Source organism: Myzus persicae, unplaced genomic scaffold (assembly GCF_001856785.1).
Source record: "Myzus persicae strain clone G006 unplaced genomic scaffold, MPER_G0061.0, whole genome shotgun sequence".
Lineage (NCBI taxonomy): Eukaryota > Metazoa > Arthropoda > Insecta > Hemiptera > Aphididae > Myzus > Myzus persicae.
The window spans coordinates 30790-49133 of record NW_019104421.1 but is presented as its reverse complement, the minus strand read 5'-3'; the positions used below and the strand labels follow the sequence as shown (position 1 = coordinate 49133).

Genomic DNA, 18344 nt, shown 5'->3' with positions numbered 1-18344 from the left:
TAATAGCATTTAGCAGTATAAAATAAGTAGGGGTTGTCAAATAAATTTTCTAATATTTTTAAAACACAAATTGTGTTTCTTAATGTGTCTATTACATTCATAATTTTCAATATTATTCAAAGTGTAAAAGCCTAACTTAAACACTAAACTTTTATAATTAGATGTACTTTATTAATAATTGATAATGGAATATAGATGTTGTTATAGTATATTTTATGGATTTTCTAGATGTTAATATTGCCATAACAGACAAATCATACACGTCCAATATTTTGTTTTGATATTGTAGGTAATATAATTCATCTAATACTGTACTTGCGAGCAACTTTTTTTTCATGTGGGGCCCCTTTTTAAAATTGCCTGGTAGGCCAAAAATGGCCTATCTACCCATGGATACAGGTAACATCATAATTCATAATACATGCTTCTGACACAAGTTTCCAAAACGCACAGCATAAGACATTATTAGAACAGTCGTGCAGAAAATATCACAACGGATCTTTCTTATTATTTATTTTAAATGTAGAAGTCGATAATTTTGTCGATAATTTATTTATTTATTATTTTTTTTTTTTGATAATTTACTCGGACTTTTCGGTGAAATAACAATTCGACGATATCTGTTTCGGCGGTACGACGGCAAATAATATAATTACAACAAATTTGTCTCACCGAGTAGCGTGTGGTATAGAAATATTATCTTTATTACTATAAATTATTATTGCAATTATTATACCACACGATAAGGTGGTAACGACGATATTTCTATAAGAGGTATAGCAAATAAAATTGTTTTAAAAATAAAACTTTATAATGAGATTTATTTATTTACTATTTAATGTGACTGGACCTATTTCGACTTTTTAGATGTTTTTTTCAAATACAACTCAGTGTTTTTCTTTGTGGTTTTTTTATCCGTACGGAAAAAATAACTCTATATTTACCACATTTGTATCATATAATATTATATTTAATTTTAATAAACCGCAGTAATCCGTTTATAGAGTAGCGTTCTGTTATGAGCTGCTATAAAAGGCACATACCTACCTACCTACGATCGCTATATTATTTACTATAGCTTTATTATGCTATTATTATTGTTACCGGGCGACTTACGGTTTACCTACCTTAACTGTATAACTCATAGAATGTGTTTTAGTTTTCGAATTCTCAGTTTCGGTGATAATGTATATGGCACATCGCACACGCACACAATACGCACCGAAGCGGGGACAGAAATTGTTTCTGGTCCTCGCTAGTACACTTTGACGCAAACTTTATTATAGTACTGTTACTTGGTTATCGTTTTAAGCCGGAAACGGAAATCGTCGGATTAAGACGTGTAGATATGACATAATTTTATACGACTTATGTTATTTCTAAACTTTTAAAAGTGTATATTTTCCCACAAAGATTATCGAATCTTTATCTAAGATAACACTATTCATTTGGTAGGTTACTGATTAATGATTATCATTAGAAAACCAATCGGTTTTTGAACTGCGACATACACTGAGATGGATAATAATTATATAGTACATATTAAATACTAATCTTATATATATATAAAAGAAGAAAAATAATGTTGTTCTCGTTCTGTAGGGACAATGTTCAAAATGTTTACGGAGAGTTTGAAAATTAAAAGTATTTGTGCATTTTAGATACAAATGCGTGGTATATTTTATGGTTATGCTTTTTTTTCAAATTCATCCGTGTTTTTCAAAGAAGTCAAGAAGAAGGAAAAACAAATTCTGAAGAAAAAAAAGAAGTCATTATAAGACAAATCTCATTCTGTTTCTATAATATAATAATGTACTTTAAAGGTTTCGAGTAGGCACCTACAAATAATATTTTTAAATTACAGCAAAATAACTAAAATTGATAAAAATATAAATTATATGTATACCCCATATGGTTTATTAAGGGGATCGGTGGCGGTGACGACTGTCTTTGTCTAACACACGCGTTACATAAGAATTCAGAGGTGTTTTTTGGCAAACGTACCGATTGATAAAGTGAAGCGATAAGAATTCTGAAAACTGATTTGAATTTGTTGTCAAGTCTACTTGAGATCGGTCAGTCTACATTTTTGATTTTAGATTCTGAGTGAAACGATGAATGTTTTTTTATTTTTTATTTTTTATTTTTTTTTATCGTTTCACTCAGAATCTAAAATCAAAAATGTAGACTGACCGATCTCAAGAAGACTTGACGACAAATTCAAATCTGTTTTCAGAATTCTTATCGCTTCACTTTATCAATCGGTAAGTTTGCCAAAAAACACCTCTGAATTCTTATGTTGCGTGTGTGTTAGACAAAGACAGTCGTCACCGCCACCGATCCCCTTAAACACGAGTTTAAATACTAAAATGTAAATATGTTTGTGTTCAGTAATTTAAGAAAACGCTATTCCCCGTGCTCATAAATTATCAAAATGTTGATACATCATATTATCATCATTATTTATTATTAATAATCTGCAGACCAAATATTTATAGTTTATTTTCAAAACTGGATGAAATAGAAGTTATAAATAATTTTTAAAAAACAGTGGCTTTGTGTGACTTTTTTCCCGTGGTTCAGTCATGAATATTCATAATTTGTCAAAAAGTTATTAACATTAGAATGAGACATTATGAAAAGCTGCAATTTAATGTGCTTGAAATTTTCAAAATCCTTCTTCTCGCAGGCATAAACTTACAAAAGTAATTTTGCTTAATAATGTACCTAATAAAATATTCATTATTAATTACTATTCTCTATTAAATTATTTGTATTCTAATAATTCATTAATTACAATATGTATGTTACTCCGAATTTATGAAATTGATGATTTCATGAAATCATAAGTAATATTATGTTCCTTGTCGTATGCGGTGGTGGGGATAGCGTTTGAATCTACGCCGCCCGACGGATCTTATAACTTATTATGACGTGTGCGGGTCTTTTTTGAAAACATCGTGTTTATGACTTTATAAAATACTAATAATTTACATTTTTTGTGATTTTATTTTTATGAAATGATAGTAATTGTATGCTCAACGTGTTGGTAAAATCAGAATTTTCTCGTCTTACTTATTTTTTAAATTTTTTTTATAAATTGGGCTAGGTAATTACACATATTATTATGAATACACAGGGATAGATGATTGTTATGATCTAAATTTGATATAATTTTAAAAAAAAATGTAATTTAGTGGTCCACTTCCCCCCACATAACCAGGTAATGTGAACTACTTGTTAGCACAAGAATGGTATAAAAAAAAACAAAAAAATGTAGATTATGTACTCCAAGTTATGTTTCAATTGTTTTGATCATATATAGATTCTTCGGAAGCCTCAAAAATGATATATGTTATCGTACGGGATATGCTCACATATTTTTTACATTATAACAAGAATTAAACTAAAATATATGCAAAGATATGCTCACACATCATTATAACAATTCAATAAAATGTAACAGATAAATAAATAAAGGCTAGATTGTCGCCAATAGAAATTGAAAATCTTCAGACCTCAAAAAATCATTGTCACTACTCAAAATAGTATACTCATATTATACGATCGCGGATTGAGAAATCGACACGGTCTTATGTTTGCTACGGTAAAGCGTAGGGCTTGTGGCTTTCTCACATGCCGCCAGAGAAAAGGTGCGGTTAAAAAGGCCCTTGCCGAGCATAGAAATCGCGACGGACAACACCGATAAAAACTTTTGTTCGAACGCGGACCGTTTTGCCGCCGGTTTTGAACTTTGCAACCAAGCCGCCGGCTGCGCGGTCGGCGTCGACAATTCTAGAAGCGAAGACTTCTCCTTCTCCGGCTCGCCATCCGTTGCGTTCCGTCGCCGGCCTACTTTGGATGTCGACGCTTGACGGGCCGTCTGTGGTCTGTCTCGATCCGAGCGCTTGACGCGACGCAGCGTTCCGCGGCGTATTAGCGTCGTCGCGTTTTCGTTTTCACCGTAAACCTCGTGGCCAAGCCGCCGCCGCCATCGCCGTGCACAACACCAGCTGTTTCGCGTCGTTGTGATTAACCCCTTTTCGGGTGTCATAGACGCGGCGCGCCGGTCGCCAGTGCGTGTTCGTTTGGCCGCCGTTGTGTTGTAACGGCGCGCTCGTTACCGTCAAAACCACCGGCGCCCGTATTCACAGTTGCGGGTACGTCGCGCGTGCAGTTGGCGATTGTGCGCGTCTCGTTGCGATTTTCGCGTTTTTTTTCGGTGCCATCGCGACCGTCGACCCGCGGCTGGATTGTCCGTGTCTCGTACATCTCACCTCAAGACCGCCGTCGCCGTTCCAAAAAATGTCGTTTGCCCATCACGGGGACCGAGCTGTTGCGGGCGGAGTGGTCGAGGCCGTCAGGTTTTTCTTTTGTTTTCTTTGATTACCCATTATGTTCAGTGTTCACCCATCAGTATTCGATCGCTGCCGTGCCTAACACGGAGCTGGCATTAGTGTTTTTTTTTCTGTATTATAGGGTCAAGGGTAATTCTTATCGGTACGACATTTTGAGTTGCTGCGCAGTAAACGTACCTAGCACGTAGGTATAATGGGTGTAGCCCATAAGCGCAAAATATGACCCAAACGCAACTCAAAAGCGTAAAAATAAATAACCCGTGAGCGCAAAAAAAATTACCCTTTTAATAACCCATAAGCGCAAATCAATTTTATAAAAAAAGTGTATTTAATTAAAATCGTAGTTATTATTAATATTAAATTAAGCATTTACATTGTCACAGTGATATAAAAAAATTAAGTAAAAATAGTAAAAACAAAAAATATAATGTTGAGTATTATTTTGAATAGGTATACCTATATCAGAGGTTCCCAAACTTTTTATTGTACGACCCATTTTGAAAATTTTTTAAAATATAGTGACCCACAATATCAATGAATGACCTTTTTTTTTTACCATACAACAGAAAATTAAACTATTTTATTAAATTTTATGTAATTACGAAAAAAAAGTATAATATAAGTATAATATATAGTATTTGACACGGCCGCTGGTAAACTCGTAATTGTCACACTCACAGATAAGGATTGACGATAAAACTGAATTTGAACTTTGAACATCAACGAAAAGTAATAGATGATTATATTTTTGTATTATTTAAAAAAATAGTGCGACCCTCCAAAAGTATAATCGCGACCCACTTTTGGGTCGCGACCCACAGTTTGGGAACCTCTGACCTATATTATTTTAAAATCAAATTTGAAATTTGAAGCCCACTGTCTTCAAATATTCTAATTTCGAAATTTTTTTTTCATTATACATGGTCCAAGTTTTTGTATTGGAGATGTTAGTAGTGTTACATCGTAATCGCATTTAGGTATATCGTTAAGTTCGCATTTATGGTGTTACTGAATAATTGTTAAAACAATTTTTTGGTCATTTTTAAGGATATTATTGCAGTTTAAATACATTTTTTAGGGAATTATACTCTAGATATTATCTATGATTAATGATTTAAAGAACAGTATAAATAATAAACAAATAATATTGTCTCTAATAAATTTTAATTTTAAAAACATTTGTCACCTGTTTTTATGGTTAGGTATTGGTGAGTAACCGAAATTCTAAAATAAAGTAGGTACAGAAATCTAAAAGCTTAGGTTGTATAATAGTAAGGGCCGATTTTTTTTCAATAATAATGGGCCGCATGGGTCTCAGTCCTCCCCTGAAACTACGTGTTTAATAAGGATAACTTTGGTGTATGTATATATGTAGCTATTACTCTCATAATATTGGTACAATATACGTTAAAATAGGTTGATTTTACGTCAACCATACGTACATATAAATAATATTCGTATATTTGTTGAGATAAAATGACGTTTATTCTACTTTAATCGTACTTTGATATTATTGCAATAAACAACCATGGTTTGTCTAAATGTTGGTAAGTATTCAGTATTCACGTACATTTTATGTCATCGATACTAAATATATTAGTATTAATATTTAATAAATAATATATAATAATATATTTTATATTAGTATTTGTTCATTTTCCGTGATAAAATGACGCTTATTGTACGTTAATTATTAGTTGGTCTAATTATTATTGTATTAGTCGAATTTATTATTTTGTCGAATCAGTTGTACACGGAAAATATACGTTTTAAATATTTGTTTCTAGACCTGACATATACTAAGGATTACAAATCATGTGTGTCTTTAAAAATTTTACACCGAAAATATACGTGGTAAATATTTATATCTATACTAATTTGAAACGAAAATAAACGTGTTTTGACTTTTGTTTGAATCCATACGTAAGTTTTGCGATCAATATACATATAAGCTTGATAAGTTTAATGTTTATTAACCTTATAATATTCGTGAAATATCTGTCTTTTGACCTAAAAATATACCTCAATTAAACTATTCTTAAACTTAATATGAACGTAGGTATTATATATATATATACGTAGCTTTGATATTTGAACTGTTTAAAGTATATACGTATATTATACGCTGCATATCCGTATAAATGTTTATTGGGTACGTTCCACTCACGGTTATAGATACTATGGTTGCCCATCCGGAATTCATTAGGCCTATGCTATACATGCCGTTTTCCGTCGAATTGGAAGTGCATTGGATTAGCTATACACGGCAGATGTAATACACTGCGCTTGCATCAGCGGCGAAAACGCCGGTCGACTTGCGTTTTGGGCGGACGAACGCCGACGAAGTAGGTAATAAAAACGAAAACTCCCAATTTTACATTGTTTTTAATTAGAATTCAGGTCCACGTGCTGGCAATAACTGTGGTTATACTGCAAATTTTGATTTTAATTGCTCCTTCGTTTGAGGTGTGTACCTCTTTAGGAGTATCTTGATGAAAATACAAAACATAATATTATGTACATCAATCTCAGAGTTTAAAATTATTTTATGTTTAAATCCCTACCTCTTCAGTTTGTATTATTATAACATTAGCATACAAACTAATATAGACTATTTTATAAAGTATATAAACATCCACTAGGTATATCCAGGGGTTTATCCAGTATACTGTATTTTGGGTTTTGTCCGGGGAATGAGGATAGATAAGTAAATGATAAAATGACGATTAGATATGATTATATGACTATAACATGATAAGTACCTACATAACGATCTATAGAACTAGAACAGTTAAGTTTTCAACAGTCAGTTAGCATCCAGATCGGTTAAAGTTAAACGACGAACAATAAAAATGTTAGTAAGTATTATATTGCAGGGGTCACATTAGCGCCTCGTGTCATATACTCATATAGTCGTATGCAGCTCGCGTCATACTTACAAAAACCAACATTTTTACTTTTTTCTCGTTAACATTTATAAGTTTAAAACCTAAATATTGTGTGAGGGGTATTACCAGTGGGTGACTTCCCCTATCATGTGAATCATGTTATGTCCATTTCTAATTGTTAACTTAATGACTTATTATACAGACTATGTGTATAGATTGTCTTTTTCTTAATAAAAAAAAAAAAAAACATTTATAAGAATGAAATGATTTCATTATATACATACAAGACTATAAAATACAAATTAATAAACAAAAACAATAAATAATAAATCAATATGAATGATAAAAAAAATAATAAACCGAGTAATAAATATATTACACTAAATTTATTTGCGTGGTATTTTTTTTGTGTCTACTTTTTTAGTAAGCTTCTTAGATCTGGTTGCACCGATGTAAGAGCTGCAGTGCTTAGTAATTACGTGAGATGATCACCAGTCAAATTTGAACGATATTTTGGCATAATTATTTTCATTGTTGAATAAAGCGAATCACATGAATATGTTGTTCCAAAAATTGATGTCAATTTTACAGCAGTTTTTAATATTTGGCTACTTTAAAATGGAATCATGCATCCAGAATTCTAGTATTTATGGAGGGCCAATTACTTATAATCTGTTTAAGATCTTTATCTTCTAATAACTTCAAGGGTTCTATTTCGAGATCTGCTTTATTTGTGACAATTTAGGATGTGATATTAGACATCCGCTTTCAATGACATTAACTAAAAATGGATTTTCTGAAAATTTGTTAGAAAACTCGTAATCTAATCAAAACAAAATAATATTGAATTAGTTCGTTATTTGATATGTTTATCGACTTTGGTGTTATAATAGTACAGATCTTATCAAATTATATAAAATTATAAAATGTACAAATATTTTGGTTCTTGAAATCGTTGTATTTATTATGTGGCTCGCGAACATCATGTTGTCCACCCCTGGTATAATGTATAGTGAAAAACATAAAATTAATTTAATTTCAATCGATTTTAAATTACAACATTGAAAGATGGGTATGCACAAAACGAATGTGTAAATCATATTTTAAACTGATTTTTTTAGGGTTATATCACGACCACGAAAAAGATGATGAAAATAATTTATCTCGATAGAAAGTAAGAAATAAATTAAAACGTAAGGCTTTGGACTATCTGTATGAAAAGCCATGTAAGATCTTACATCGAGAATTACGTGAATCATATTAATTATATTAATAGCTCGACTACTATAGACACAATGCGAATAAAAAAAAATATTCACTTTGCACGTTCAAGCATGATTCCAAAGTTACCTAAGAATGTAGAAGAACTTTATTTCGCTCTAACGCCTCTAACAAATTTAGGTAAAATTTATACCAATATAGAGGTGAAATATTTTTGTTTATAAATAATTCAGAAACAAATATTGTAGTGTTAACAACACAATTCAACTTAAAATATTGAACTGAATGTGACGTATTATATGTTGATGGTACGTTTAAGAGATGTCCTAAGCTTTTTTATTAAATTATTCATTATTCACGGAGCTAAAAATGGCAATTATACTAGCTAATATTTTTTTATGAGCAGGGGAAACTACAGAAATATATAAAAATGCATTTTCCAATTTAACAAATAAAAAGTGAAATGAATTTTTTTATCTTGATTATTGTACTTAAGATTTAAATTTTTTTATCGAAACATGAGCCTATTAGAGCGCACAACAATTTTTTACTGTGATTTATTGAATTTTGATGATGAATTTTTTGATTATAAAAAACCGAAAAAATGTAATTATTGTGTATAAATACCAACGTTTATCGTTACATTATCAATACATTATTATTTATTTTATATATACATGATATCTTATACCTATAACTCATTTGAATTTGAACAAATAATTCTATTTGTGTATTGTGTGTAAAGTAAATTTTTTATTGAATTTTTAAATCAGACCGAGGTTAACCTTGGTTGATTGATCGCGCACGTAATCCTACTTTCTTAATTATCAATCCATTTATTTCGATCATTAATTAACTGTGCCAGTTTAAATTGTACAGATAATTTATATCATTTATAACTAAATTAAGTCCGTGTTGTAATAAAAAAAAGTTAATATTTATTGTACATTATCAGGTGCTAATAATATACAAATTGCTTGGAGTTGGTTAATAATAAATACAAATAAAATAGTATGGAAATAATATTTTTTAATTTACGTATATATTAAGAAAAAAAATTGTACCATTGTTATATAGTACCTATGAGAAAATTTGTAAAAAAAATGTGGAAAGTCTTCGCTGTTGAAGTATTGGATCAATAAATCAAAAATGTACACCTAAAAATTAATGGTTTATTGGTTTAACAGTAGTTAGTTACCTAATAATAAATAGGTACAATTCAGATACTGAAAAAAATCATGATGTAGGTACTTTAAATTATTAATTCTTTGTCAGGTGTATTCAACATCTTTTATTATATAAATTATAAAAAATAGGGGCAGCAGGACTATATAAGTATTATGTATTAATTGTATAACAATATTTTGTCTATGACATGGAAATTGTTAAATGTTTAGAAAATGTATATACTTGTTAAGGAGATTGTCCTTAGTAATTTCTCCGGCATCAACAAGTGGAAATACCCCTAATATCATTAAAAAGCTTATATTTATGCTTATATTTTTGTCTACATCTATTTTACAAAATGTTTATTTAATAAATATAAACATAGTATTAGTAAGTACATTTTTTATAAAATTAACTTTTATCTTCAAACCTACCTAGATAACAACAAATTTATCCAAGCAATTTTTTTTTGGACCTTACAAAAGCTTTTGATACAGTTGACCACAATAAGCTTATTAACATCCTACCAGGACTAGGAATAAAAAATCAAAGTTTGGAGTGGTTCAAAAGTTATTTAAAAAACAGAAAACAGACGGCATCAATCAATGGTATTTTTAGTAATGTATATGATATTTCTTATGGGGCCCCTCAAGACAGTGTCCTAGGACCAATACTTTTCATTCTTTATATTATTGACATGTATAATATTAATACAGAACAGTTGTTTCATACGCAGATGATATGTGTCTACTTTTTGCCAGTGATACTTGGTTTAGCATTTAACGTATAGCTACTGTTGAAGTAAACAAATTGTTTAAGAGATTATCCAAACAAAAACTGACTTTAAATATAAATAAAAGTGTATTTGTTACTTTCTCCATAAAAAATTTTTATGTGTGATAGACGATATTATTATACACTCTTGTGATGCAAATGATATATTATTAACATCCTGTAATTGCCAAAAAATAATTATAGTGACAGGGGTTAAATATTTAGGCTTAATTTTTGATGGTAACTTATGCTGAAAAATACATGTTTCGGATATAGTTATGCGCCTAAGATCTATCGTTTTCAAAATGTATAAATTAAACAATCTATTATCCAAAGAAACCATGTGTACTGTAGATAATGTGATATATAAATCTATTTTCCAATACGGTTTAATAGTTTGGGGATGTTGTTCTGAAAATTGCAATAAGGTCTATAGTTACACAAAAAAACATGGTTGTCAGAATATGCTTAAATGAAAATTTAAATGAAAAAAAGCAATTTGCCATATTATATGTTTCTAAAAATATTAGATTTACACAAATCAATGAACGTGAAAAAAGAGAGTATGATATCAAAGTTGACTATACAAAAAAAACATTTTGAAAAACATTTTCAGGACTATTTAGGTCCATCTAATTTTAATGCAAAGCAAACACATCTTAAAAAAAAAGTTTTACTTTAATATAAACAAAAAATTTGGGTATCAAATAAAATTTAACCTAATTGTAAAATGGTTGTTAAGTGAACTGTAATTTTAACCTATATTTTGTTTTTATATTTTATTTTTTTTAGTTGTGAATTCAAATACAAAATTGTAACATGTATAATAACAAATTGTAATATGTAATTTTTATAATAACTCTATCATCTTACCACGAGTATTTACAATTAAATTTTAAAAAATTGAATAAAAAAAAATGTATATAAATAATTATCAATTTATAAAACTAAATATTTTATATGTCTACATTTGCACTCTTTACTACATACTATTATTATTATTATTATTTCCATATTTATCTAACTGAATAATATCCCGTTGATTTCATCAATGAGGTTTTTTAGTTTACATTATTATTTAAAATGATTCATTAAACTGTGTAAATTCTACTATAATCATTGGTATTATTCAATTTGATTCTTAATAGGTGTCCATATATTGCATAAATTTTCATTTATTGAGCATTGACATATTTCACACGATAGAAATCAAAATCTTCATTATAGTCTCAGTTACATAAATATTTACATTTATTTAATTTCTAAAATAACATTAAAACAATTAAGAAAAATGAACACCTATACTTCAACACTAAGGCTTAAATCTAAGTTTTAGATACATATTTTTTTCATTATTAAGATAATGATATACCGGTATGAGTATTGAGTATCAAATTTAAAGGTAAGACATAATCTAGGTCCCCATGTAGGTTTTTTATATTTTAATTTCACAACAAGTTATGAACATTTTAACCATATTATTATTTGAATAATTGTGTTTCAAGTTTTCGACAAATTTTGTGTAAATATTAGCTTCAAATGCTTGTGAACAAAAAATCATGATTACTTATATAAAAATCTTGGTATTTTTAAATATCTCCAATAACCAGAATGAGAACCTTGTATTCATTTTTTTTAACTTAATTGTTTGATTATAATTATAAAAAAATCTTTGCAGTATCGATTATAGAAAAATATTGATGGCTACAATAGCTCAAAAAGGGCGATATTACATTTTTATAAATTATACTATGTTTAGGAAATGCTAAAATAAGCATTGAGTAATTATTTTGAGACTTGGAGTACTATACTTGTACTACTATATTTAAGATTATTTTTTTTTGTTGAATTTGAGTTTTTGAGTATAGAAATCAGATAAGGAGTGCATAATCGAAATGAGAACGAACAATTGACTGATAAGAAGTTTTTAAAGCAGATTCATTGAGATTTCATGTATCTTGCATGCATTGATGAATTAAGTGAAATTTTATTTTAGTAAATAATATTTATAAAAATAATTGATAAAACGACCCTAAAAAATTGGTAATTTTATGATATAAAAATATTGGTAGGTGCATATAATTTATTATGCAAACTATACAATCTGTCTACTTACAATCTGTCAACAACTATACATTGTACCCTACACAATGAATCGTACCGAACTCGCATTGTAATTTGTGATAAGTGTTTAAAATTTCAGACATTGTAAGTACTAAGTTAGATATAATCAAGGGTGGGCATTAACGAGGCAAACTATATTTAAAGGCCAATATTCTATAAAAACATCATTAGGGTATATTATATTCGATTAGTCTTAAAGCATGTGTACAAAATAAATTATACTCATATACATTGCTTGATGTCAACAATTAAAAAAAAAAAAAAAACCGGTTACCTATATTTTTTATTTTTGTATCGATAAAACTATAATTTAAAATAAATTAAAGTTAGTTATTATATTATATTAGGTGTAAACAAAAAAAGTGCATAAATTATAACTTTTTTATAAATTCATTTAAAATAATATAATGATTTATATTTATTTATTTGCAAATTTAACATTGGAAATATAAGATGCATAATTAGTACAATAAATTTGCTCTGCTTCTTTAAGCATACTTGAGACGGAGGTGAGAGCTCTTATGATTACATAAAAAAAGATAACATTTTTAAAATATTACATATTTTAAATATATAAATATACTTACATACGTATACATTATCTATAAACAACGATTGATAGTAACTTAAAGGAAATTTAACTTATAAAGAATATAGAAAAGATATATGATAAAGAATTACCATATATACCGTAACTAAATTGACTTGAGTAAGGCATTTAAAGCTACAGCATGTCCTTGTTCTATCATTTTATTGACTAACCATGAAGCCATTTTTTTTGTCTAAAATAAAAACAAAATGTTATTAAATATTTAAATAATATAAACAAATATTACAAACAATTCACCGTCAGGCTGTAATATTTATTACTAACAATATTGATGTAAACCTATATAATATATATAAATAATGACATTTCTTATGGTCAGTGTTACTTTCAAAACCTTTGACAAATTTAATATCAATGAACCTATATTTAGATAATTATTTACAATTAGTAAATATAACTTAGTTATATCATGCAATTTACGACCAACACAACTTTCCTGTTCAAGAAAACCAAATGAAGTAATATAAATTTAAGTGGCGATAATATTGATTAAATACGTTCTTATTGGTTTTCATTATTAATAATAAATCACATTTAATTTGAAAAACCAAATATAAATCATATTAAACTATATAGTTTATGATAAAACATAGCCCCAAACAGATTTATTATGTGAGATTAGCTTTAATTTTTTGTTTTAAGTATAACATAACAATTTATTATAATTTATAAACAATAATCCAAAAATCAAAATACATTTTAATTATTATTCATTTACCTATGTTTAATTTGAAACATGCATGATTGGAAGAAAAAAAATGTTTAATTTGTACCCAATTAGTAATTGTAAACTAAAACTGTCAATTTTCTACTTTCAACTTGGAAGTTTGTTGTCCAATTTCAAATAAATGTTATAAAAAATGTTGCATACAATTATTTTAAATTATTATAGATTTGTAAAGCTAAGGTTTAAAAATGTAATACTAAGTCTTTCATGCAAGTAGCTCATACAATATACCTACTTTTGGAAAAACAAATTCAACCTACCTAGGTATATGTTATTAGTTATTGGTTATGTTATTGGCTACATTTCAGTAAGATGTACATGAATTTATGTCTTCACTTACTAGTTGTAACTTGATATAAACAATTTTTTTAAGTTATAATAATACGGGCATGTGGGCGTTGGGAATTTAGCCCAAAAGCCTCCCTCCTGAGTTCACTACTGGTTTTTAACTCATATTAATATTTTGCTTTAATTACCTGACAAAAAAATCATAGCTTGTCCAATAGTCACTCCTAGATAAATTTTCATTAAAATATTGTATTTATCTTCTTTGTTATTGCAATTAACGTAGTATTGTCTCACATTATCCAATGTTTCTTCTTCATGTTTTAATGTTAGGATGACAGACATAGGTGCAATAGCATTAGCAAACATCATGGCATCTTCTGAGTATGTGGATGAAAAAAAAATCATTTGACATGTTTCTGGTAGTATATTAACAGAGACGATGATGTCATCCTTTCGCGACCATATTATTATTCATTTTTATCCACCCATGTCAATATTATCGTATGTTATGATATTTCTTAAAAGTATCAAATAATGTAAATAATAGTAATTGTATAGGAACAATAGAAAACATTTTGAATTTACTTTTTTTTTATATTTCACAGGCGCAACGTGCAACGGAGCGATTTTCAACTGCTGCTTTTTCTTCTTGTTACGATAGGTGTATAAGTTGGGTCCTCTAGGGTCGAAACCAGGGTTTCATCACAAGGTTTCCATCAGTGATGAACTCGAATGGAACCACTCTTAAAGTTCCCCTGCCGAAATTCTCTTTGTTCACCGCTCTGACGTCGTTGGAGTTGTCGTTGATCGCGTTGTATGGCGGCGGCGGCGTTCCCCACGTCGTTGTCGCTGTCGTCGACAGCATCGCACCAGATGCATTTGGGCCCAAATAACTCTGCCAGTCATCATCACCAGAATTTACATAGGTACTTGGATCTGGGGTAGGATCTATCCAAGTACCTGTCATTTGATCGTCTGAAACAATATAATAGGAGAGACAAATATTATCATTGATGATTATCGTGACGACATAATTATATTGTAACACAAAATATGAAGTTTCATAATTGATTCTGTTTAATATTAAAAAGCCAGAGTTTTGTTTTCGTGTCAGATCCTCGGAGTTGAGACCCGATTAATATTTGCCATATTACTATCCGTCATACCTGCGTATCATATATTATTATTGTTTCTAGTTCGATAATGAAGACGGAAAACGGTCATAATACAGCACTCCACCTACTTCAACTACCGTACTGTAAATAAATGTGCAGGAGCCTCATTGTATTTTAATTACTTATAAGTAAATATTGTTATGATCATTTTAGTACAAATTCCAAATTCGGACATATTATTTTTAGAAAGGGTACATTATAAATTGGCTATAATATTGGTCACATAGCTTTATTTGCTGTTATACAGTCCTAATATTGTACGTTCTATCACATTAATATTGAACTTTACGAAGCGTTACAACTCGGACCACCCGAACGCCAAATAGGCAGGAATGATTCTTTTTTTTTAGTATTTTATTTACTTGTGTCGAGTGCTGTACAACAGAACCTATCTATATACGACTCCGGCTATTTTTTTTTTTTTTTTGGGACAAAATCTCCGAACGACATTGTTAACATCATAAAGTTAATCCCTATCTGGAAAACATCTTTAATTCTTTTGAATAACCGCTGTCAGACTTTTTTAAAATTAATGGCCTCTGCTGCGAAATTAAACGTAGCCATAGGTTGGCGCGCTGGGCGGCAGGTTTGGGTACTTTCATCGATGAAAATCAACAATATTAAATAATATAAAGTATTGGTAAAATGTCACGAAAAAAAATGGCGCAGTACGAATGTATTGGTATCTGAGTAACTATGTTTAATCGCCGATATCGCTCCTACAAATAGGCGGTTGGCGATACCGACTAGCGGTATATTTAGGAAAAGGTTGCCCTCCCGGTGAACAAATCTCGCAAACAAACAAATTGGAATTAGGTGTAAAGCGCTGAGCGCATAAATATAATAAATACGGATAATAATAATGAAATCGGGCACCCTTAAATCTTACAGCTAAGAAACAAAATTGGCTCTAGCCATCTAAACTAGAGACGGCAACTCGAAACATTGTGTCGTCATTGTGCAATTTAAATATTAATTCATAAGATGTAACAAAAATAACATGCACAGCCAGGTAACAACAAATTTTAAAAGTGGCAATACAAAAATGTAACCTGACGGTCTCCACAGAGTCGTCTGGATCCACACACGGCGCAAAATTCCGCGCTGAAACGGCGACAGTGGTCTTGGCGGACGGCAGGGCGTGAATAATCAATGCTCGGACGCTTGCGGTCTACGGCGGCCCCACAACAGCGAATCGCGGTTATAATGCTTGACGCGAGCGCCAACGACGGTTGATGGCCGACGAACACACCGTCAACACAACTTGACTACGAGGTTTTCGGCGGCCGACGTGCGACAAACCGTCACGACAACGCAGCCAACGACAAGCGGTGTTCGCTCCGGCGTTAAGACCCACAAGGATGGTCAATGACATCGGCACGTACAAAAAACGGGTTGCGCGGAATTACATGTATATACAATTATGCACGCGGTTGCAGAAACAGTACAGTACGCCGACGCGAAACAAAATACGGTACGTAATCGTCGCGCTGACGTGTAGAGGCAGAGCCAAAAGCGACGACGACGGCCGATGAACCAAACGCCGAGCGCGCCATGTTCGGGAACGACAGGTGCGCCGCAACCGGCAGGCGGACTTACCGACAACTTGTGCACCGGTTGCGCCACCAACGGGCGCGTTGCAAACCCGCACCGGTGGTTCACCGATCCGCGTACGAACAAACTATCACATCGGAGATGTAAAGTAAACGATTTATACAGAAAAAGTATAAAATTATTTTATCTTTGAAATTCGATTATACACAAAAACAAAAACTCGTGACTTTTATAGTATCAATAACAAAACTTTGTAGTTGTTTGTTGTTCCTCAACAATTTGATAAAAGTAACTCAACAGGTTTTCCCGTGTATCCGACGAAATGCTCAAAACTCAAAAATTAATAATTTAAATTTCGTAAAAAAATAATTTGCAGATGATTTCCTTAAATCTTACGAAACTGGCTTTTAAGTGTGATAATATAGATAGGCCAATTATTGAATAATTTTGTTATATAATATTAAAGCTAAAATATATGGTCGGTTCTGTAGAACAAACATTTTCCCATTGTGATACAGTTGTAAAACAGATACAACAACAAATAAACATGTCATGGTGATACGGTATCATCAAAATAATACAATAAAAAGTCCGAAAATAATGACGTCGACAGTATTGAAATCGAAAATATTTCAGCAGTATTTGTTCAAAAAATAATTTAGTCAAAAATAATACAAAATATATTTACTAAATTCTATTGCATAACACTAACTTCTACTTAAGCCTACAAATATTTTATCCGAACTGTATAGTAGACGAAAAGTATGCTGTCTGCTAAAATAAACGAAAAAAATGTCATGAGATGCAGTTTGGACACAATATTTTCGGATCTTTTACGAATTCAATAACCAAGTATTGTAATTACCTCGATCCATGGAATCGGCGGCCCCTCCGTGCCACGTTTCTAGACCATATGACGGGCCGTAATTCTTCCTGTAATTGTTGATCACGCACTATTTGGTAGTCTCGCACTACAAGTTACAACTATCAACCTATAACAGTCAAAATCTGAGCCAACGAGAAAAATGCGAAAAAAAAATGTCGACTGAACTGCGGTTCAGACACAATATTTTCTAATTTTTATGCTGCAAGCATTGTACTTACCTCGATCCGCCGCCTCTTCGGGCCACGTTTCTCGACCTTGTCGGTAATGATGGCTGTGGTTGCAGCTGTAATGATTCATGATTATCCAGTTCAACACAACTGGACACTTCATCTTCACTATCAGAATCAGAGAAAGGACTTTGACTGTAGTCGCCGTCCTTCAATATTCCTGGCATTTTGTGTGTTGTGAACGACGAACGTATGTACTCTTCTGCAATTGCATCAATACTGGACTCAGTGTTGCCAGATTTATAAACTAGTCACACGCCAAACTTCTCTGATAAAAACGCCATTTATCGCCATAAAAAAAAAATGTTTATTAATGTCATCTATCGCCAAAATTTAGAATATGTA

The 18344-nt window shown here is 30.7% G+C and overlaps 1 protein-coding gene across 1 annotated transcript; it reads right to left on the bottom strand.

Moving 5' to 3' along the window:
- Positions 1–12907: 12907 nt before the first annotated feature.
- LOC111042051 (ATP-dependent RNA helicase DDX25-like) lies at positions 12908–16844 on the bottom strand. The gene is made up of 3 exons (XM_022326538.1): positions 14743–16844; positions 14346–14674; positions 12908–13314 (listed from the first exon to the last, which is right to left on the bottom strand). The coding sequence occupies exons 2-3, from the start codon at positions 14560–14562 to the stop codon at positions 13283–13285; spliced, it is 249 nt and encodes an 82-aa protein (XP_022182230.1). The 5' UTR covers positions 14563–14674; positions 14743–16844; the 3' UTR covers positions 12908–13282.
- Positions 16845–18344: the final 1500 nt, after the last annotated feature.